General features: G+C 39.2%; 1 protein-coding gene across 2 annotated transcripts in view; it reads right to left on the bottom strand.

Moving 5' to 3' along the window:
• FTO (FTO alpha-ketoglutarate dependent dioxygenase) overlaps positions 1-25,176 on the bottom strand; it is a 365,665-nt gene that overhangs the window by 138,295 nt on the left and 202,194 nt on the right. For both annotated transcript variants that reach the window (XM_012772616.2, XM_075995647.1), the window contains exon 8: positions 19,931-20,055. In XM_012772616.2, coding sequence (XP_012628070.1) covers positions 19,931-20,055 — 125 coding nt within the window. The remainder of the gene's footprint in view (positions 1-19,930; positions 20,056-25,176) is intronic.

The raw sequence follows: 25,176 nt of genomic DNA, 5'->3' as shown, positions 1-25,176 counted from the left end.
GAAGAAATTACACGGGATAAAATGGATATTTCTAAATTACAAGGCTGGCAATTCCAGTGGCTCCAAATATCAGCTTTCTGTTTCATCTCAGCCTGCCAGAAAGAAAATGGCGGGGCTGGACAATAAAAGATAGACAACAGTTACTCTCCAGAGCCAAACACTTCTTGTTTTGATTATCCTGGAGGAGGAGGTTGCAGATCCTGATCAGTTAAGTCTTGTTAGCACATTAAATGGTTGTAGATCACAATGGTGCAAGACATGAGTTTTAGCCCTTGCTTGGCTTCGAGTTGAGATGACAGAAGTATAAACTCTTTCAACCCATTTTGTTCTGCAATTTTCCTCCATGAGCACCTCACAAATCTCAAGTAATTGTTCGTGATGACTCTGGGCCCGTTGGGAGGGTGGCTTGGAAACATTCACTGGACGGGTTTTCTAAGAGCCCCAATTACCCGTTTCTACATTGCTTAACACCTCGCCCAAGTCAAGCTTCCTCATGCAACGTAACTAGTCATAAATACTTCTTAAGAAAACTAGGTACTTTTGGCTCAGAAACATGCCAACTGAGAAGACAGTATGAGAATTCTTGCCTGCTTACGCGTTTTTCTGGGACTTTAAACCAAGGTAAATCGAGAGTCACAGAAGGATTTCAAATGGGACCTAGCAGACTTAACTCCCACCTCCATCTCAGTCCCGTGGGCTGTGTTCTTCCATTCATTTCAGCACATTTGTTAACCGTCAAGATTCATTTTCATACGTTGACTCTTTTCTTTTTGGGAATATAACCATGCTATTTGCTATAGAGTTTCACTTTAAGTTTCCCACAAGATTAGACATTGCTTGCATATATTTGAAGCAAATGGGGAGAAGAATTATGAGACTTTTCTAAGTATGAAAATACGGGAAGCTGCCAAAGAGTTTTTGCTTCATCGACCTTCGTATAGTAAGAAATGTCTTACTTATCCCCTAATAGTACATATTCAGAGGGTGCTATGGCAGTAATTGAAAAACTAAGCTTATACTCTCCCTTATCAAAAAATTCCAGGCTCAAAGTCATCTATTCTGTTGTACTTCCAGGATGCTAATAACCAAGGAAGCCAAGGGCTCAGTCATAGCAGGGCCTAATCAGCAGCGTAGGTTAGAACCCTTCACAAAACATGATGATCACAGCACTATTCTATGCAATGTTGAGTGTTTTCATGTTTTTCTTTCTTAATTAGAGAACAGATAGTGATATTTCTTAATCCATAAAGACACATAAAAATGAAGTGGATTACAAAAAAGACACTAGAACCTGACTACCTGGGCTCAGATCCTGGCTTGGCCACTTAAAACCTGTGCTATCCTGAATTAATTCCCTAACCTTCCTGGGTCTTAATTACCTTAACTATAAAATGGAAAAAGAAGTAGTGTTTCACTGGGGAGTTGAGGAGTGAATAAGGAAATACGGCAAAACACTTAGAAAAGTATCTGGCATACAGTAAAGACTCAGTAGAAGTTAGCTGCTACTATTAATTATTATAATGATCATCTTCTTCATAACCAATAACCTAACTACGATTGAGACATGTTTCTGGACCCCTCTGGTTTATAAGGCCATTGTTTCATAAACTTTGATGTTATCCACCATGATTTTTAGCCATATCCATGAACCACCTATATTATTACAGTTCTAGCATTTTTCTTTAAATCAACTTAAAAAAAAAAAACCCTTAAAGACTAAGTTGTCTTGCCCTCAATCATATTTTTTGAGAACCGTAGATCCAATATGCAGATTATGCTTTTCCAACCTAAAGTAAAATATATTCAGTTAGACAGGAGGAATAAGTTTTTGAGATCTATTGCATAGCAGTGTAACCACGGTTAATAGTAATACATTTTATATACCAAAATTGCTGAAAGTAAATTTCAAATGTCTCACCACATGCACAGAAAAGCAAAATGTATAACTTTTAAAATAACAAGTATTCATCAATGTATTACAATGTATCATCTTTGGTGTCACCAGTAGTATGTGTACTACATACACTTCAGGAGGCTCTGAGCTAGGCCTTGGCACATTTCAATGGGGCCCACTTATGCATGGGCTGGGACACATGTTAGATTCAACAAAAACCCACTACCACAATGATTCATGCGGAAAATACACAGCCTTGTCAAGGGACTGAACGTGAATGACTGTCACTAAGCTTACTTTGCTTAGCACATATTCAGGTCTGAATCCTGTATTAGTACTAATGGATTGAAAACAGTTTTCTCTTATTAGCCTAAATTCCCAATAATGTGGGCATCATGTGGATAGGTAGGTTGGAGACAGGCTGAGGTTCTAGTGAAAGAAAAAATGACACCGTATCTAGAGGTTTTATCCAATCTCTGCAGACTGGTTTAAATGCATTTTAACCTCTGTGCTAACCCATTTGCATGTGATACATTTGGCATAAGAAAAGATTAATTACTAATAAAAAACAAGCTAATATCTCTACAGCAAATATATTATCACTATGTAAAATAGGACATAAAGGTTTGCAGTTGCATCATTAGCTCAGCTATAATAAATGAGATGCTCTTTGTGATGTATAATATGGTAAAGAAAACACAGCTGTTTGCTTCTGTAGGAAAGTGCCTAGGTGCACTGCACCTGAGTCTGCAAACACTTAATAAGCCCTCAACAACAAAGCTGCATCACTGAGAACAGCGATGGGTAAAAACCATTATCCATGGATAATTAACTATGTCAGGACATTGAGGTTCTAACATGAGGTCCTCATAATTCCCCACTAAAGGAAAGACAGTAAAACATTATTATAATATATTACTAATATTTAATAAGAAGACTGTTCTATTTGTGTGTTATTAATGCAAGCTGTAAGTTACTGCATCATTTGATTATTATTAGTTCTTCTGGGCATTCTATAACTTAAAAGGCAAAACAGCCCTTTGAGCTTAAGAATAGTAAAGAAATCTTTCCATTTGGGATTAAAATTTTAAAAATGTACTCGGCAATTTTGTTCTGTTTATTTTCCCTCCAATTGCATGAGCATTTATATGTTGGACATTTACCACTGGAAAAGCCATAACTAAAATGACCAATTGTAAGGAAGTTCAAAGCTGTACAATTGGAAAACATCTCATTTGATCTTTAGAAAAGTCCTTCATTTTGCTTTCTCTAAGTATCTTGGTCATTTTGAGACTCTCCCCTATAAAACAAAGTATTTAAATTTCTCAGTAACAAGGCTTTTTGACGCTTGAAGACAAAAGCTCCACTCCATTTATTAAGACGACTTCCTACTGTGTGGAGCTGTTTTTTACCTCATAATTAAAATAGCACCTGAACAAGACCATCTGTGAGCATGGATTAAGTTTTTTACAAATGTGAATATCTTTTCATTTTTTTTCCTGCCAAATGCCTCTAAAACCTCATACATATTTGTGTGACACGCCAAAAAAAAAAAAAAAAAAGCTTAAATAAACCTTTCCATCCACCCCCACCAAAAAAGAAAATGAAAGTAGTTAGGGTAAACATTTTGCTCTTCACTGCAACCTTCCATGCATCAATAAATAAATGTACAGCTCTATAATTTGCTCGGAGAATGCATGAACTGTCAGTCTTTGCTTTCTGTTTCTAGATTCTGTCAGTTTATGGCAACCCAGAGACACAGTTTGCCACTTAATTTTCCTCTTCCTTTTTCAAATACATACATTTTGGAAAAGACATTATTTATCCAAAAGGCTGCCAAGATGTTGGGTTAGGATGGATTTAGATATATAGACTATTTCACAAGCTAGTCTTATTTAACCAAAATAAAGTCTCTTTGGGATTTTTTTTTCTTTTTTACAAAATCTGCAAATCCATAAATGTAGAGATTATAAACATTGATACCAAAATTTCTTCCAGAGAGTTTTCTGACCTTAGGTTAACTTTGCCATAGAATTTCATGTTTCTTTGGAAATGTTGGCTTATTTTAATGAAATAGTTCTTCTGGTATAGTTGGGGCTGTGATGTCAATCTGGCTCCATTCTAATAACACTTATGAAATATTTACAATGAAATTTAACCACGCATGCGTAACAGCTGACTTCAGTGGCAGCCAAGGGTTAGGCTTACCCTTTTCTCTTTATTGAAGGAAAAATAGTTTTTATATTTTCCTCTTCTCCAGAAGCTCAAACCCACATGTATTTAACAACTTCCCAAACCACACCTCTATGTGGCCATCAGTCTGGAGCAGTGGGACTAAGAGATTATTGTGGCCACATGACGTCTTTGTGCTAGCTTCACTTGTGCCATGAAAGAACAGCTGGGTTCCCCGTGGAGGAGCTGGGCGTTAACGCAGGAGCTTGAGGGTGTAACAGGAGAAATGGTGATTCACTAGCAAGAAGTCCTGGTCCTTCCTGTCTGAGAATTAAACCCTTCATCAGATTCAAAACTGCCAACATTTTTGCAGACAGTCTTTTTATAGTGACAACGAGCACCATATACACCTCGTCCACTTTTGGAAACTCTCATATGCTTTCTCTGTAAAAGGAAAGATGAAACACTGCCAAGTTCAAGGCAAACATACACACATGTGTGCGTATGCAAATATTTCCCCCAAGCCAAAACCTGCATAGAGTAGAACAATGTTACAAGATCACAGAGGCAGTACCCAGATTGTGATCTGGTCTCCTGGCCAGGGTCATTGCCTCTATTCTTGAGAAGTGTGAGAAGATTGAGAAGGTTTTTAATGCAAAGCAGTCACAACTTCCACTCTATGTCAGAATCCTACCCACACCATCCAGCCTCCAGACATGTTTTGATTAGCCTGAATAACAGTTTGTAAACTGTTTGTAAAACATGTGAATTAGTTGCCAACATTTAAATCATTGGGAGACTTCATAAGCATACACACACAATCAGAATTTTCCACTTCTCTGGAAAACGTGGAAGACGCAGTAATGTGGATCCAACCTCCTTGCAAGGCTGAATGGCAGCTGCTCACTTGAAACAGAGTGTGGGCTCCCCTGTCGCCTCAGTCCCACCTCTCTGGCTTCACCTGTCTAGGCTACTGCCAGGCCCTGGAGACATTTGAGTTTGCAACCCCTGGTCTGAATTCACTAGCATTCACTAGAAAACTCACAAATACCCAACTCTCGTGCCCCTACCATCAAGAGCTCAGAAGATCACTTCCTTTATTTAGAAAGCCTAGTGCCTCTCTGGGCACGATTTCACTGTTCTATGTATCTTCCTAACCCCTCAAAACCAGACCTCTCAGTTACACAGTCCCGGTGTAATGATCTTAGCCACCCTTGGTACAAAAGGTAGTGGATGTGTGAACCCCCAAAAATGTTCAGAAACGCACAGGGAGAAATCGCCAGCTCAGGGAAAGGCTCTCTTACTTGACAATGCAGAAAGTTCTCAATCTGCCACTGACGCCAACAGTCTGTGTATGCTTCACTCACACTCAGATCAGTACATGCAGGCAGACTTTCTTAACACACCCTCTCTGACTTTTCTGCCACAGCCCGTTTCTAATGCTGCTAGGAGATGCTGGGCTGAAAACAGCTCCCAATTCTCAAAGGCCCCCTCAAAGCTTTTAAAGCTAGCATAACATGCAGAATTTCAAATGAAGAACCAACAGCAGAAAGATCATTTACAGTAACTATACAAACAAGCTAAATGAAAGACTTGTGTTCGGTCATTAAAAATAATAATGCTAAAGCCCCGAGGGCTGAAATGTAAAGCTTATACTTCGAGTGAGGAAACAGAAAAGGAGTGTGTTTATTCTCCCAATAAGATAACCTGCTAATTTATTTAGTAGGCAATTTTAGAGTACATTCATTCACAGTGAAATCTCACTTTATCAGATTATCTGAAAAATAACAAGCACAAATAAAATGCTCGTTCAAGCCAGGCGTTTTTTGCAAGATAGAAATCGCTGCATGGGGGACCGGCCAGGGGCTGCGGGGAGGTGCTGCCACTAATAGCTTCCACCCCTCTGTTCTCCTGGTCTCCTGAACCAGGCCCAGATTTAGTTATAGAGTTATCTACCTCACACTTTGCAGATGATGCCTAACATCATGACAACAGAGAAGAGGAAAGGTCTCTGGATCTGCCTACCTACAACAAGTTTCTGTAAAGTAATGAATACAGACAGCTTGGGGACCATCCACCTGTGCTGCCTGCCTCTTCCTGCCTGCAAAGTGAAACCACCAGGGATTGGCAGAAGGTACTTGTCTGACAGGGCCAGGACAGCCTTTCTCCTCAGTGACAGCCTGGGCCTACCCTCTTAAACTTGACCCACCATAATTCCTTCACAATGCAGCAGCGAGGCAGCTGACAGTAGCAGCTGCAGCTCCTAAGCGAGATGGATGGAATTTTCATAACTAGTTCCCCAAGTTACATTTTACCTTCAAGATAATTTATGAGCTGCTCTGGAGCCTTGAAGAGACAATATGCTTGCCATAAAATTAACTGTAACAGTCTTGTAGGTTATAATTAACACTGGGAGGGTAGCACCAACTGGATGAAACACATGGCATAATTAATGGTGAAACTGGAAATGAAGAAGCTAACAATATCATTACTGTGCACACTGCCTAGCAAAACCTATGCTTTCCGAGGGTTAATTGCAATTGCCTTCCAGGCCCATATTCTGGTAGGAAAGAGGCCAGAGTTGGGCAGAGGGGTAGCAGTTTTGCTGGCAAGGCTATGGGGCACCTGGACAGATACAGAGTCTGTCGACAGTCTCGAAAGAGAGCCATCCTGGAGCATCTGGGGTTCAGACCAAACCCTACATAAGCCTTCCTTGTAAATACGACTTCATTTTCTCAGTATAAACAGCATCTTTTTCAGTGAAGAAAAAGATACGAATAAAAAGAGGAGAATCAGAAGTCCCTAAATGCCCTTCCAAGGCTTATGGTATTTATTTAGTGTGCACTAGAATGGAAGCATTTCAACTTAACACAGGGAAATCTTGGTAAAAAATTAAGATGGTCAACTAAACCTAAAGGTTTATTAAACTGCAAGGTAATCTCCTGAGCCCCCTACTCGAAGGAAAATATGGAGAGAGAGCTAATCAAAAGAGCTCTGTCAATCACTCCCAACTCAGAAAGAAACACTAAACTATTCCTTTCGTCCATGGATCCTAAACGTCTGACCAACACCATAGAGATGGCAGATACTCTAAACACACTGGAATGATTCAAATAATTTTAATGAGCAATTTTAAGGAGACTGACCTATTTTTGTTTTCTGATTTGTTTGTTTTGTTTTTTTGTCCTGGGACAATATACTGGAAGATTCTGATAAATGATGCAACAGTGTCCCCTGCAGGCCAACAGAGCTGCTCCTTCCCCTTCCCCCATCCTCTCCCCGCATTACTTCCTCAACTGAAAGCCAGTTAAACTTTTATCTATAACCTGGAATATACATTACAGAGTAAATTTGTAAAATACACTGGGGACACCCCTGAGATAGAATAAAATTACTACTCTTCATGTGCAGTAAATTGTTTCCTAGATATAAACACACTGTACAGCTGGTGATTAACCCATTACAGAGTAGATAAATTGCTACCCTTTCACCTCAAGGGCACCTACTCAAATCAGCCTTGACTAACGCAGCCCCAAAATTACTTGACTTAGAGGATTTACAGATTCTTGGAGGCTAAACTATGATGTTCTCATCTTCGCCCCTACTCTCCCACCTTCTAGAAGTTGTAACCAATATAAAAGAAATGACATAGCTATAAAGGTGATAACTTTCCTTTAAAAGATTTATGGCAGGGAGATTTATAAAGCATTAGCTGGACACTACTTCCTTATAGAGATGCACCCACAACTAAAAAGTGTGAAACAGGTTTAGGTAGCAGAGGAAATAAATATTTATGGATACATACTCGCCTAGCTCCACACTGGGGGTGAGGGGGGGAGATTCTGGAAAGTCTCTAAACCCTATAATGTGAGGCTCAAAGTACTTAGTCTACCATATGAGTGGCTGATAAAAATGAAAGCTTTGTTATTGCTCTTGGCCAAGTTGGGCCATCTTGGCTTAAATTCCATCTCAACTACTCACTAGCGATTGCCTTGGGCAAGTTACTCTGCCTCTTTCTGCCTCTCTTTTCTCACCATATAAAGCATTTAAAACCCTGTCTGGCACTTAGTGAGTTCTCAATCAATGTTAGCAGCTATTATGGTTAAAATGAGCACAACTGCAGATTTCAAAGAAAGTGGAAGCAGAAGGGTGGGAGCCCTCGGGAATCCCACTTACCTCTGCTGCTCCCTGGGATCTCACTCAGAGAGCTGCACCTTGTCAGAGCCGGAAGATGCCTTCTGCCTTTGGGGTTATCTGGATCAAGTCACTTCTTTTTTTAGATAAAGCTGCTAAGGTGCAGAGTGTCTGTGACATGCCCAGAGTTCTATAGCCAGCTGGTGATAGGACTCAAACTGGAGTCCGGCCTTCCATCTGTCAATTCTGCGTGACGGTGCTTAGGCAGGGCCTGGCACAGGCTGAGCGTGGCCTAGCATGCCTCCCCGCACCAGTTTAGCAATGTCCGGCCCCTACGAGGAGGCTGAGATATTTACTATGCAGGGCACTCCCTCAAAGGAGAGGCCGGTTTGGATGAGGGTGGCTGGGTTGATTCTGGACTTTTTTGGGTTTTATTTGAAAACGATGATGACAGGTCATTTTTACTGAACACCTAGTATGAACACCAGGTCATTGCTCTAGGTGTTTTACATGGAATCGCTTAATCAACCCTATGAAGTAGGTAGGATCTATTATTATCAGCCCCTAGGGGTGAGGAACCGGTGGCCTTCTGATTTCAAGATTGTTCTTTTTTAAGCACCAAAGGAGGTGAGAAAAGCTTCATCTTTATCTGCTGTACCCCTTTTAATAAACAGAAGGATTAGTTCTGAGAAATTTGGATTCAGTCAAAAGGCTGCACTTAAAGACCTAGAAGGCCACATATGGTCTTAAGGCCACAGGTTCCCCACCCCTTGTTACTTACAATCTATAATTGTAACTTGCCTGGAGTTTCAGGAGTAGATCCAAGAACCAAACCCAGGCAGTCTGACTCAGAATCTATGCTCCCAACCACCATGCCATATTAATGAAATTTACTCTGGAAGAAAACAAATCTTCCCCCATTCAATATTAAGAACTAGGTCCCTCTGGAGTGAAAGTAGCGTAAGTTTTATACAATGACCACTAATGACATATAGATTTCTCTCTGCACAAGAGAGACCTACCCACTTGCAGCCAACACAATGTGGCGATGGAGCAATATTCCTCACAGTGGCTGGGCATATAATGACAGTCACATAAGAACACTTAAGAAGAACCTGTTTCTTTCTTCCCTGGGACATGGGTTTCTACAGAATCATGACTCAATCTCTTTCACAGCATTTGTTATTCTATATTTATAATATATTTCCCCTAATCAAGTGTTAGTCATCTCTATAACCTCAGGGCCTAGGACGGTGCCAGTACCAGGTAGGTGCTCAATAAATATTTGATGAACCAACACATGACTGAAAGATCACTCACAGCAACAACAAAAGCATTTATGAAGTGCTTAAGTGCATTATCACACGTAACCCCCCCATCACCTATGAGATAGGTATGGCATCTCCACTTATCTCTTATAAGAGAGATTTGTCAATACAACGTGGCCTGAATTTAAACCTTCCTTAAAGTGAAGATCTTTAAAGTGACGCAGTTCTTGGAAAAGTAACTGGGCACTAGGATGCAGATAACTGAAGGAAAAATTAATATTGTGGATCCCCTAAGATGCTGTTCCTCAGATTACTGGTACCCTGGAGTACCTCACAAATAAAACCCTCTACAACTAGAAATGCAAGTTTTATAGTGAAGATTAGAAAAGAAAATTATATCTTTATCTCAACTGAATGATTTTATTTTCGTTCATTGAGTGTTGAGTATACAGGACATGGCAACTTGATGCATTTTATAAAAGAAATTTGCAGAGTTCCACTTAGGAAAACAGTTCTTATTTGTCATTCCACTAGAATACAAGTTCTATGAGAAAAGAGCTTTCAACAGTTTGATTCACAGCTGTAATGAACCTGTTCCAGAACCTGGAACAGTGCTTAGAAAATAACAGATGCTTAATAAATATTTGTCGAATAAATAAATGAATCAGTGTTTTCTTAAAAAGTTTAAGCAGCACGGTGCATAAGAAACAGCCGGCAACTAATCACAGACACCTGCCAGAAATGGAGCTCATGCTAAAAATCCATGTGTTGATTTTATAAATAAGATGCACAGAAGTCAATTGGCTTTTGTCCCCCATAAAACTGTTCAAATAATGACAGTAACAATGGTAATAACATTAACAACACTTACCTCCTTAAGATAAGTTGCTGTATCTTCGGGAAAAGAGGTAACCCTATCTCTAGACTCATTTAATCCTTGCTCTAAATTTATACAATGTTTCAATTCCTACACGTTTATGAGGAGGTTTTATGGAGTTATCAGGTTTTATGGAGTAATCAGGTTCAGAGACACAAAGGACATTCTTCTGCTAAGGGCAGCAGAAAGCAGAGACTGTAATTATTAAAGGAAAAGGGACAGATGCATTAAAAAAGAAAGCCATGGATGGCAATTAGCAGGCCAGTGCCTCCCTGCTTCTCCCTTGAATCTCTTTCCTTTATTCCTCAAGCCCTCCACAACGCTGCAAACAAATCCAGCTAGTTGCAATGGACAGCTACTGAACAATAGATGCCACCACTTCTAGTTCCAACTAACTAGCTCTGCCAGAGTAAGCAGCCATTCTCCCTAGCATGAATGACAGCAGCTGACTTGGTCAGCTAAAACGATCACAGGTTGTCTCAGCAGCTAACTGCATCCACCTCTTCTCATAGCCCACCTTTAAGGCTAGAGGCTCCACTTTTTGTAACTACAACTCCTAGGGCAAAAAACAAGTTCTGGCCCAAGTGCCAAATCACCAAGCCTAATGCTCATCTCTGCACTGATAGCATTAAAGCCACATCAGGACATCAGCAGATAACCAGGAAAAAGCAGCTGCAGACAGACTTGAAGCCACATTAGCCTCAGCTTTGCCTCTGCTGGACTAAAACCCATCCCTTTATTCAGAGGCAAGCCCTGGAGAGGGCTTTATAACTCTCTCCTTTCCCTCCCCCAGTTCTTCTTCTCACTCAGCTCTATTCCATTTTTAGTAAGGGCAGGGAATCAGGAATGGCTGGCTCAGGGATGAGACCACGTCTTTTTGTCCTGGCTGAGCCCAGTCCCATGGTGTTCTCTTCCTAAACTACCCCCGAGTCAGCCTCTGCACATAGCATCCTTCCTCCCTCATGCTGGAACAAAGTCCTGGGTGCTATCTTGGGATTAAACACTAGAGAACTGCATAACGGAGAATATTCCTCACTTCCAATTTCAAGGTTTCCACTCCTGGCAAGGTTAGATGAACAACCAATACTTACTTCCAATATCAGAGATCTACCCTGACTTCTAGTGTCAAGGTTTCCATACCTGGCAAGGTTAGGGAAAAAAGCAACAGGCCAGTATCGCAAGCAGATGATCATTCCTCTTCAAAATTAATAAGGAATACAAAGTACTTATAAACACAGCAATGGGTTGGGAGGAAAGTTGTTTCACTCACTCAGCTACTCAATAAATCTGAGTGCCGGGCATTCCTCTAGATGCTGGTGTACGTGGGGAACAAGGCAGTGAGGCTCCTTCTGCAGACAGGGCATCCATTCTTGCGGGGACCAAGGGCCTTGGCCTCCTAAAGGTTTGATGAAAAATCGCTGACACATGGCAAATTGATTAATAAGAGGGAAGGCATACAAATTTATTTAACGTGTATGAGCCCTCAGAATGAAGACTCAAAGGTACAGGGGAAATTGTCCATTTTTATGCTTAGCTTCAACAAACTATAGCCAGCATGTAGAAACATGATTGGACAAAAAGGGTATGACTGAGTGAGGAAACCCAGCAATCTGTCTAGATTCTGACTTGGGCTCTCTGAGCATGCCTTCTTGCCTTCTGGGTGTAGGACAGGACCCTCATTGGAATGGGGTCTTAGGACCGACAGTCAGACAATGTAGGTCAGATAATTTCTTTATGGCCAGTTTTTAGCTTACTGTTACAAAGATCTAGGGTACGGGTTTTATAGTGGGTGAACAAACAGACAGATGTCCTGCCTTCATGAAGCTTACATTCTGATAGGAGAGACAAAAATGTAAACACAGAATCAAATGCATATATATAATAATAAATGTCTGATTATTTCTTTTTGTAAGCTGCTAAAAAATATTTGAAGCTCCCTTGAAGGCAGATCCCATCCCTAAATCATCTTATAGTTTTGCACAGTGCCTCACACAAAAAAAGAATAAAAATGTACATGCTAGCCATTGTGTTATTAACTGCCCTACATACTAAACTATAGAGTTGAGACATATAACCCTCAACTTGACATTCCCCACAGTGTCTAGCACAGTTGCTTGCACATAATAAACACTCAATAAACAATAGTTAATTGATAAACTAAACTGTGTCAACTTGCCAGTTTTGTGTATAATCCAGGACTGCCAAGAGGCAACAAGAGAGATCAGATACCCATGGAGAAAGCTGTTATGTGCTAGTCTTAGAGCTAGCACATCTGAGCTGGTCTACATAAGTAACTTACACAAAGTGTTTTATTTGTTGGGCCCAGATCAAAGTTCTAAAGCTGATTAGCTTGGAAAAGTGAATCCTATTCATTATAAGTTCTAGATTCTAACAACCAGACTTTGGAGCCTTAACAAAGATGTGCCGTGTGGATCCATTCTAGGGGTAAGTGGCAGTGGCTGGGGTCATGGAGAATAAAAAGATGATCAATAATAAGACAATTGTTTTCCTTGCTCAGAAAAAAACGCTAACTTGGTAGTTTTTTGAGTGGTCAAAGTCCAATATGAGGAAGATAAGTATATAAAACTATCTAGGTCTTAACAGAGCTACTTTAAAAAAATTTTTTTTTTATTTTAGCATATTATGGGGGTACAAGTGTTAAGGTTGCATATATTGCCCATGCCCCCCTCCCCCCTCAAGTAAGAGCTTCAAGTGTGTCCATACCCCCAAACGTTGCACATCTTACTCGTTGTGGTTATATATACCCATCCCCTCCTCCCCCTTCCCACCCTCCCGACACCCGATAAATGTTACTCCTATATGTCCACTTAGGTGTTGATCCATTAATACCAATTTGCTGGTGAGTACATGTGGTGCTGGTTTTTCCATTCTTGAGATACTTCACTTAGTAGAATGGGTTCCAGCTCTATCCAGGAATATACAAGAGGTGCTATATCACTATTGTTTCTTAAAGCTGAGTAGTATTCCATGGTATACATATATCACATTTTATTAATCCACTCATGAATTGATGGGCACTTGGGTTGTTTCCACAGCTTTGCAATTGTGAATTGTGCTGCTATAAACATTCAAGTGCAGGTGTCTTTTTCATAAAGTGACTTTTGATCTTTTGGGTAGATGCCCAGTTGTGGAATTGCTGGATCAAATGATAGATCTACTTGTATCGCTTTGAGGTATCTCCATATTGCTTTCCATAGAGGCTGAACTAGTTTGCAGTCCCACCAGCAGTGTAGGAGTGCTCCTCTCTCTCCACATCCACGTCAGCATTTGTTGTTTGGGGACTTTTTGATAAAGGCAATTCTCACTGGAGTTAAGTGATATCTCATTGTGGTTTTGATTTGCATTTCCCTGATGATTAGAGATGTTGATGTAAGTATAGTTCTAAAAACTTTTCTAAGAAACTGCTGTAAACATTTTTTGAAACTAGTCTCAGTACCATTTTAAGACTCCTTACACCCAAATGAGGTTGTCTGCTATGTAAGTACAGTGAGTCCTATTTGAGCCTACAAGTGGAAGAGCTATAAATGAACAGAGCTTCCATCTGATCATTCCTATCCAGTGTGTAATGCTCAGAGATCCTGTAATGAAAGAAATGTAAGAGAACGGAAGAAGGAATAAGTAGGGAGTCTCCAGAAACAAATAAGCTGGGACACATGCAAATAAACACAGGACAAGGCCTACTTGAGGTAACAGGGAAATGAACACTGCTGCAATTTAATGACAGCCCCATTTGAAACCCCACCTCTTCAACAAGCCAAATACCCCTAACAGGTTGTGAGCTCTTTACCACTGACAAGAAGCATGAGTCCTTAAGTCTGCCATGTTTAAAACTGTCCTATTAAAAAAAAAACCAATGGATTTCAATAAGCACATGAAAAGATGTACATGCATTTCCCCAGTGACTAATGGTGTTGAGCTTATAATGCTTGACACCATTAGTCACTGGGGAAATGCAAATCAAAGCCACAACATACTAGAATGTCTATAATAATAAAAACATGAAAATAACAGGCATTGACAAGGACATGGGCAACACTGGAACCTTTGTGCACTACTGGTGGGAATATAAAATGGTGTAGCAGATGTGAAAAAGTCTGGCAGTTCCTTCAAAGTTGGACACAGAGTTACCACATGACCCAGCAATTACATTCCTAGGTGTGCATCCAAGAAAATTGAAAACATGTCACTCAAAAACGTGTATATGAATGTTCACAGCAACATTATCCATAAAGTAGATAAAGCCAAAAGTGGAAACAACCCAAAGGTCTATCAATTGATTGCTGAATAAATAAAACATGGCACATAACACACAATGGAGCATTATTTAGCAATAAAAAGGAATGAAGTACTTACATGGTATAACATGGATGAACCCTGAAATCAGCATGCTAAATGAAAGAAGCCAGACACAAAAGGCCACATATTGTATGATTCCATTTATAACAAATGTTCAGAGTAGGAAACTCTACAGAGACAGAAAGTACATTAATGGTTGCTAGGACTATGGGGAGAAGGGAAAATTGAGAGTGGCTGTTAACAAATACAGGGGTTCACTTTGGGGTCCTCGAACTGTTCTGGAATTGGATGGTGGTAATAGTTATACAATCTTGTATATATACACGAAAAAACTTAATTATATGCTTTAAAATGATGGATTTTATGTTATTTGAAATTTTATGTTATGTGAATTATACCTCAAATTTTAAAAAACCCTAATGGCTTTGTTTTTGTCTTATTTTTTGCATTTACACCTGACTTAGCAAAAATTTAGAATCACGGCCTTAAAGTTAAAAATCGCAGTTAACTCTCATAAAGTGTTCTTCACCTCCCTGTGTTATCCTTTACCAAGCTTTCTGCCCACTCTAAATCCCCGCAGACACACATAGTCAAAAGTCAAAACCTGAAATGAAAAATATGCTAACTTTGGGTAACGTTTAGAAGGCTTTTGTTTCCATTTTTAATATAATTATTGTCTGGGTGAGGCGTGTATTATGTAGAAAATGCAGTTCAATATAAGGGGTTTCAATACCACAACAATTCTAGTCTCCCACAGACATCTGCAATCAAATACTTTCCTGAGTGGGTCAGAGCAGCTTGCCACTGTCTTGTGGCGGCAATGGCTCCACCAGTTTCCTTTTCACTGCCTTCCACAGGCTCTTTCTAGGAACTTTCTGCATTCCTATCCCCAGATAAACCCTTAAATTGGCTGCTTAGCATGCTCTATAGTATGTACAGCATCTCATGTGGTATTTTGTATGCAGTGGGTATACAAAATATACAAAAAGATGCTTACTGCATAGAATCATTCTCGTTTCGGAAAATAGCATCGTGGCATGCGCCAGTCATCTCTATAGAAAAGTATAGAGCTTTGTGGCCTCCAGGGTCAGTGGTCTGAAGTTAAGACACTCCATGTTCATGAGAAACTGGGGAGAGCTTTGAAGAGATCACCTTTACCAATTAACAGTAAGCAGACACATAGCTGACAGTGGTCTACCCATTGTCGGCGCCAATTAGCATTGCAATGATGTTTCTTTGAAAAAAGGAATAAAGAAACAAGCAAACATAGCTACTCAATTAACATTAAGTGATTTCTTCTTATTTTTACAGAGAAACTGCCAGGTCAAAGTAGGAATAAAACACTGTTCAAGAGTCACACATATATTATAAGCATCAAAAAATCCATAATAATCAGTGGTCTGATGTTGGAACGGACACCAATTTGTTTTTTTGTAAAGCATTTTCTCTAATACTTGATTAATCTACATTATTGAAACTGAGCAAGCAGGCAGAACAAAATGTTTGATTCTCATTGTCACATGTTCAAGGCAAAAGAAGCCCATTCCATTCATGAAGCTATGAGTAATTATTCCATAATGAACAACACCGTCAAAATTTTCAGCAATCTAGGAAAGACGCTGAGGATTTGTATAAGATAAACAAGGCACTGATTTTTATTACATTTTATTTAGAAAAACAACTCTGGCATGGACATTGAACTGTACCTTTTCTTTGGTGTACTTTTCAAATGATAATTTCTTCCACTGTCACCATTAAATCTTAATCCATTCCAGCTCCTTGCATGGGTCATTGAGTCTATATGTACTGCTGTTATTTTAAAATGTTTCCCCTTGGTAGGGAAAGAGGGGGAGAAAAGATGTTGAGAGCCAGATGGGCCTCTTCACAGTTCATTTATCAAACCTAATACGCTGGGCTCCACCCTCCTCTCACTCACTATTGCGGTTAAACTTCCATATAATTTGGTAATCATTTTCATTATCAGAGAGTGACCCTAAAGCAGCCTATCCTGGGACACCCAATCCTTGCAGCTGCTCTTTTTCTGCCTTTTCCTACAGTAGACCCTAAGAACCTCAGAGTTTATTAGCTGCAGACTGACCTTTGGGCTGCGGAGGTCAAGAAGGGGTGAGATCAGAGGGCTTGCCCAGTTCTTTAAAAGCTATAACAAGCTGTCCATCAGGCGGAGCGGACTGTATAAACAAAGCCAAATCTTCAGAAATTCTGTACCACTTCTGTTAACACTTACCCTGCATTCACACAGCTCCTCCTGATGTACTTTGGATCATTCAACTCTGGGGAAGTGAATAGACAGCCCTAATAAGCCTATTTGGAGAGGGTTGTTTATGGGATTACCGAGCTTGGGGAAGGAAACCCACAGCACTCAGATGTGCCTCTAGAATTGCAGGGATGTGTGACACTGTGACAGACTCGGTTACCCAAGTCATGCAGAATTGACACTTTGTTCAAAAAGCTAAATTACAAGGAACATATGCTTCCAGTTTAAAAGACTTCAGTGAGCCCCAAACAATGGGCTAGCTTTCGACCTGAGAGAGGTACAAATATTTTATAACCAAATCACAAGTTTCACTTAAAATATTCTCCCTAATATGATCACAAACGAACCTGCTGAAGAGGGGGGCATAAACCTTTATTACGAAAGGCTTATACTAAAGTCACTGCCAGCTGCGGTCTCAGCTGACCTGAATTTCTTGAAGTTGTACAATTCATAATGCATTCTCTAACGTGCAATATAAGGTAATTAGAGTCATCTGTACTTAACTTTCAGAGGAAAAAAATTTCTATTATCTAATCTAACTGATCCCCTGATAGCTTTGATGGAAGTAAAATACTGTAACCTATTGCTTGGCCTTTGGTGAGTGCTAATTATTTTCTGTCAAAGCACATTTTTCCTCATGTAATTCCAAAGTACACAATAGGCCAATCTCTGAAACACAGGCAGCTCAGTGAGCACCGCAGTGGATGTTTTCTAACTTTCACCACCACATGCCTGATGGCTACTCGAGGCAATGCCTGGTTCCAGACGGCCAGATGACGCTTTGATGAGGAAAAGAAAGGTGCATGGTAACCGTCTGTTTATACAGATCATATGGACGAGCCTTTTAGATAGGTCACCAGCATGGGAAACATCAAATGGGGGTGGAGAAGGGGTGGGGGGAAGGATTATGGTTATTTAATACTCTGAGGACACTTTTCCTTCTGAGCTCTCAAGACACCAGCCTCTTGAAATTCTCTTTCAGGTGTTTAGTTTTAAGGAGGTCTGCACAGTGTCAGCTGCTAAGCTCTTTCTTGCCTCCTCCCCTAACACAAAGGACTTGAGAATTCTTGTTTCAGATGCTAGACTACATCAACTTCAACACTGGCTCCAGCTCCTGATTAAATTGTTAGCAGTAAAGGCCAGAAATGCTGAAATCAGACTCCTTTTAAACAGGCCACTTTGGCCATGTTGTCTGACGATTTGGTGTATTAGGAAATTATTGTTAACAAACCAAATGCACTCAACAAAAGACATCCATTCTCAACATTGGTGCTCTCTCTGTCTTTGGGGGGAAGGGGGCTAGGGGAGAGATTACAGGGGAATTCTTTCTTCCTCCCTTTCCTATTTAATAAGAACCATCCTGAGGAAAGAAATAAAACATCAAACAGAAGAGAAGAAACCTCTTAGATGTCCCCACACTGATAATCCATTATTTAATAAAATATGCAGACGGGAATGAACACACTTAAACTTGTAATACAAAGATAATTTAAAAACTAATTATTGAAAGTTAAATTGGAAATCATTTAGTCATTGCTGTAGTTAAAACTGTCTGTCATTTACTCTGAGCACACTATCAAAAAGGAGGTCATGGATATCACTGGGAATTTAAAAATTATTGTTTAAACGCAAGTTTGAATTTAGAGATAATACACATATTTGAAAAGGCAGCTTTCTGATATCCAATGAGAATCAATACTTCGTAGTATCTCCTTTCTTGGAAAATGTGCATCTTCAGTCTTAGAATAAATCTATTTTTATGATAATTATTACTAGTAAAGCTATCAATTAATGTAAATTCTGTTGCATGAAGTCATTTGGAGAATATTATGGCTATCAATAAATGTTCTTGATTCCTAAGCACACAGAATGTTTAAGCATCAAGTAGGACTCTGGGGCAAAACAAAAGCACAATCTTCCCAATCCCTCTCCCTCTTGCTTCGAAACAGATGATAATTCAATAAGTTTTGCAAACTACAAGGATAACTACAGGATAACCCCAACATTTGTAGGAACTAGTTCCAGTCTTTTACATATCAACTGCTTTTTTTTAAAAAAATAGGATAACATGATATTTACTCTGCAAGTATCAATTCTGTAAAAGCTGATAATTTATAGAAACTTTCCAACAGTTAACAGCTTTCTAACCACAGGTAAGACCATGTGCAAAGAAAGTAGATTGAAGCAAAAGTAATTCCTACTTGTTCAGTTCTAAAACTGGGGTTGATAAATAAACCATAGTCATGTGCCACATAACAACGTTTCAGCCAACAGTGAATCACATACATGACAATAGTCCTATCCCATATGATAATGCCATATCTTGCTGTACTTTTTCTGTGTTTGGATATGTTTAGATGCACAAATACTTACCATTGTGTTACAACTGCCTACAGGATTCAGTACGGTGATATGCTGTACATGCTTGTAGCCTAGGAGCACTAGGCTTTATCACATAGCCTAGGCATGTACAGGGAAACACCATCTAGTTTGTGTAAGTACACTCTATGATGTTCATGCAACAACGAAATTGCCTGATGATGCATTTCTCAGAATATATCCCTATTGTTAAGTGACATATGATGGGACTTTCAGGTAACCTGCCCCACGTCGGGTGGCATAAGAGCACTATATGAATTTCCCAGACATCTGCCCTAACTACATAGCAATGCTAGTCCTTTAGCCTGTTGATTAGGATGGGTTCTTCAACATCAGGTACTTATATTAATATTACAATATTCTCAAGATGCAAACATTTTTGCTAAATGTTACCCACGGGAATAAATTAATAGAAACATACAGATGATGTCATGGATCATTACAATCAGTGTAGGTACCATGGGCAGGAAAGCTAACTTTAGCTGAAAGCATCTTAAACTTATTTTTCATGGCCCCTCAAACGGGAGAGATGAGACCAGCCGTAAGGAAGGGTTTAGCCAAATATAGCTCTAGTTTGTCAGAGACCACAAACCCCGCTTCATAACGGAACTAACCTGGCATGCCATTCCCTCCGCAAGTTCTGGCGTGTGGTGAGCGAGGCGAGGATGGCAGTCAAGATTTCATTCCTTTGTTCCACAGGGAGCCCCTCTCTTTTAACTTCACGAAGCACAGCATTTGTCTACAAGAAATGAGCCAAAAAAAAAAAAAAGAGAGAGAGAGAAAGAAAAAGTGAAAAATTAATAATAAAAAAAGCCCATAAGCAAATAAGGACAGTAAATCAATGGCTTTTTTATTACAGTTCCCCTGCTAACAAATCAATACGGTAAATGATGGTCAAAAATGGCCAGCATATATTTTGTATTTAATCAATGTACATGGCACATAAGGTAAACTCTAAAGCTCCATTGCCTTAAGTAACACATCAAGATACTGTGCATTCTTACTCTAATTTTCTCAGCACACCAACAATTTTTTTCCTGCGCATTGCCTACCATGAGCTATTATTAGAAATGATTTCCACGTACACTTCACTGTGAGCTGTTTTGCCTTTTTAAAAAAAGAACAGTCTCCTGACTTCTGCTCTGTTTCCTGCCACCCAGCTGAGGCTTTCTGCACTGCCTCTCTTATTTGAATCATTACTTTCAATTTCTACCCGTGCTGGCAATTTTTGGGGGGGGAGGAGGTGGGGAAGATTTACTCATTTTCCTTGCCTGCTGCAAATCAAGAGCTTACAACGAAAAAAAACCAAGAAGTCCAAAAATCAGAAAGAACATTTCTATGAATGAATATCTCAATGAAAATCTTTAGATTTTATAAATGTTGTTTTTAATTTAAAGTTAGTGTAGCTTCTTTGGAGATTTTATAACCAAGGCAATTGCTAAAAGGAATGAAATTGTCACTTTCTGTGTTCTAGTCACTCAATATATTCCTTATTTAACCGGTGCCAATAGATTTGTTTACTTAAAAAGCACACTCATAATATGATTCTCCTGTAACTTGAAATACTACTTCCTTAATCCTCTACAGCATTTTACAGTGCATAGTTAATATCTTCATGACAACCTTGAGAAGAGGTATAGGGAGCATTTGCTGTTTCTGGTGCCTACATCCACCCCCATCCCCCTTTGTCTGACAACAGCATCCAGTTCTCCTCTTGGGGAAGTCTTGTTTTATTGCACGTAGTCTTAGAAGGACTGTCAACCAGTGTCTTGCCTCCCCTATCAAGGATGTGGGCCAGGCCTACTTGATTCTCTTTTCCAAGACTTTAAATTCTTGAGAGGAAAGACAAAGAAAGGGGAAAAATTTGGAGGCAACTTATCAATTTCCTTAGTTCGTACCACCTATGGTCCTCAAAGTATTCCTAGTTTCCTGAACTTTCTGAGCCCAGATCATACTCATTATAGTTTCGGTTATCTAACATCCTTTCAATCAAGTCTCATTTTATTTAAATTCACTAGAAGCTGTCTGTGCTGTTTATCAAAAACCCTAACTGGTACAAACAGACAAGGCAGAAAATAGTATCTCCGCTGTGAAGGAACCAAAATGAGCTGACTGGCACTAGGCAGGGAGAGGACCCTCATCTCTGCCTCCTAGGTCCAGCACTGTACCCACTACGCTAGAAGATACACCCAGTTGGACACTCAATCAGCTTCCTGTGGCAAAATTTTCAGCCCTCCAGCACAGGGAGGAATGCTCAGCTTCTCTAGGGAATCCCAGGCATGAAATCCAGGATCCAGGGGTTGTGAATTCAAATACTCACCAGGGCCAGGCAAAGAACATGAATGAGTAAAGCAGAGGTTACCCAAAGAGAGCACACGCTCTATCTAAAAGGGCAGCCACCACTCAGTTCCAGCCAACTCTGCCATTCAGAAAAGCTGGCCCAATAGTGCCAGACTCGTGACTTTTCAAAATAAACAAAAAGAAAAATCTGGGTGGGTTTTTTTTTTGGGGGGGAGGTCTTTTAAAATGTTAAAACTCCTGATTTTGTAAATGTTGGAAACTCATTTTTAAACTTTTTAAAATATCATGTGGGCCAAACAAGAAACATCAATGGGCTGAACAGAACTCAGGCAGCTGCTAATTTATGACCTCTAATCTAAATGATGTCTAATTTCAGAGAGGTCTGAGCATCAATGGGTATTCTAACAACAGTACTGCTCCTTGTCTCTGACACCCTACCTCATGTACTTAAAGTTGGAAGGAACATCAAAAAGTCATATAGTTTATCACTATGTTTGTGGGTACAAATTATTTTACCAAAATTCAAAAATGCATCAAATAGAAGACAAAGTACATATCTAGAAAGCTCCAAAAATATGATGAAAATAAAATTATTTCCCCCTTTGAATCTATTAAAAGATATGTTTTTAGAAATTCATTTAACTCTTCCTTGCCTTTCATATCATTTAAATTTTATTCAGGGGTCCTTGTTTTCCTTGGACCTTGAACAGCCTTTCTGAGGAGAAGGAAGAAGGATTTAAGAAAGTAAATTTCACAAGGGAAAGGGATGTTGTCTGTTTAGTTCAACACTGTATCCCCATTGCCCACCTAATAATCTGAAATAAACATTTTCCAAATCAGTGAATAAAGAAGGAACTTGGAAAGCATTATAAAAACAAAAAGCGATGGAAGACGTCTTCTTTTAAGAAGTTACTATTATATAAACAGTAAACTCATAAAAGAGATTAGCTAAGAAATAGTTATGTGCTTTACCAAGGAGCTCTTCACAAAAAAATTCACTTTAAGGTCTCTTCAAATAATCAGATGTCCTAGTTCAGAGTTTCCCAAACTTTGGTCATTCTAGCACATCCTTATAAATCTTACCATTTTTGTGTATAAGCTACATAATACAACTTTTAAAATTTTTCTTTAAATGGATCTATTTTTTAAAATATAATATAAATTTACTTCAAAAAAAATGGAAAGACGAGTGGTACTTGTCACAAATGAGAAGTTAATCATAAAAGTAAATACACTGCAAACAAAGCTATTTTTTTATTTCATTCTAGATAGATTTTTTTGCTTGCTGAAGGTTCGAAGTATGCTCCCTCTTTGTAAACGAAGATATTGACAAGTGCTGGAGAATGCTAAAGGTGCGTTAGATTTCAATGAAAACCTTCTTGACATAATCACACGGATTGAAATGGAGCTGAAGAGGGAATCATTTTGTCAGTGTGGTCCTTACCAGGTGCAAAGTCCCCAAACACCCCATAGCACCACCCTGGGAAACGCTCACGGTCCACATACTACACTGTGAATGCACTGCCCTACTGCAATGGTTTTTAAATACATTGCAGATAAACCTCTCTTCTCCCCAAATGTATTCTTACGTGGAACTCCAATATACACAGTAGATAAAACAGGAGCAGTTCTCTTTGAAGCTGCAATGGAGGACCTAGAAGTCCTCCTTTTACCATGGGAAATCTCCTTAAAACTGAATCCAAGAGCATCTAAAATAGCATTCAAATTTTTAAAAGTTTATACATTGCTGGTAAGAATGCAAAATATTGCCATTCTGATAAACAGTTTGGCAGTTTCTTATAAAGTTAAACATACACTTAGCATATGACCCAACAATCCCATTTCTAGAGATTTGTCTAAAGAAATGAAAACTTATGTTCAAACGAAAACATGTACACAAATATTTATCAGCAGATGTATTCATAATCCCTCCAAAATTGGAAATAATCTAAATGTTCTTTAGAGGGTAAATGGATAAACACTTTTTGGAACATCTACCCAACAGAATACTACTCAACAATATAAAGGGATTAGCAATTGATATATGCAACCACTTTGGATGCATCTCAAAGGCATCATCCCGAGTGAAAGAAGACATTTCTTTGACATTCTGGAACAAGCAACACTACAGGGACAGAGAACATATCAGAAGTTGTTAGAGATTAGGTTGGGGAAGGGGTAGCAAGAGGGAAATTTTGGGGGTGACAGAACCATTCTGGATCCTGATTGTGGTGGTGGTTACATGAATTTATACATATGTTAAAACTCATAAAACTGTATGCCAAAAAATGGTCAAATCTATTGTATGTAAATTTTATAACATTTAATTTAAAAATTTCATTTCCATCACATTTTTAAAACATGAAAGAATGCAGAAAAAAAATTTCTAGTAACCACATCTAATGAATAAGAAGTAAAAATATAGAGAGATACATATGAATGACAAAACAAATTCTGTAACAAAAATATTTTTTTAAATATTAGAAAAGGTAGGGTGGACTGAGCATTCAGTCCCTAAAATCCAGTATTTCATAAAATTTAGGGTGAAAAGAAGTCATTACACAAAAGGAAATTTCACAGTGTCAAAAGAGCATTCTTTTTACAAGGCAATTAACAGTGATATTTTTCTCCTTACAATAATGTCAGCTCCTCAAGGGTTGAGTTTACCCAGTTAATGTTAATAGGTCATTTTTCCATTAGCAGTGACATAGAACTGTCTTCAAACAAGCACCAATTTTTAAAGTCTCCTGTTACCAAAAACACATTCTTCCTCCTCTTCCCTGCCCTCTCCTCAAAATACAAGGTTTGAAAACACTTCTCAGGTTTGGGAAACATGCTGTGGAGGCTAAATTTCATTTCAACAGTAATCCTTTTTCAGTAGTAATCTATGGAGATGCTGGCCAGTTCAGAAAGGACTAAGCATATTCTTTAGAGCGCTGGCTGTTCAAATCCCAGCTGTCGCCTCCTAACCATGTGTCCTTTCCATAACTGCAAATGGAGATGGTAAAAGAACCTCTCCACGGGTTCTTGTGAGGATTAGTTGCCTGGTACGTATGCTACCATGATGATTATTGTTTCATTCTACCTTCAACTCAGCTAATCTACCTTGTGCTAGGTTGTGCTAGTTTAACAAACAGATTCCTAAAAGTGTTTATTACTTTATTATTATTATTATTATTTTTGAGACAGAGTCTCACTCTGTTGCCCAGGGTAGGGTGCCGTGGCGTCAGCCTAGCTCACAGCAGCCTCAAACTCCTAGGCTCAAGCAATCCTTCTGCCTCAGCCTCCCGAGTAGCTGGGACTCCAGGCATGCGCCACCATGCCCGGCTAATTTATTTTTCTATACATTTTTAGCTGTTCAATTAATTTCTTTCTATTTTTAGTAGAGATGGGGTCTTGCTCTTGCTCATGCTGGTTTCGAACTCCAGACCTTTAGCGATTGGCCCACCTTGGCCCCCTAGAGTGCTAGGATTACAGGCATGAGCCACCATGCCCAGCCTGTTTATTACTTTAAATGAAAATTTTTTAAAGGAAATGAAGCAACCACTATAACAATTAC

The sequence above is a fragment of the Microcebus murinus genome, chromosome 20 (assembly GCF_040939455.1).
Source record: "Microcebus murinus isolate Inina chromosome 20, M.murinus_Inina_mat1.0, whole genome shotgun sequence".
Taxonomy (NCBI): Eukaryota; Metazoa; Chordata; class Mammalia; order Primates; family Cheirogaleidae; genus Microcebus; species Microcebus murinus.
Note: the sequence above shows the minus strand (reverse complement) of the source record. Positions and strands in the feature narration are given on the sequence as shown.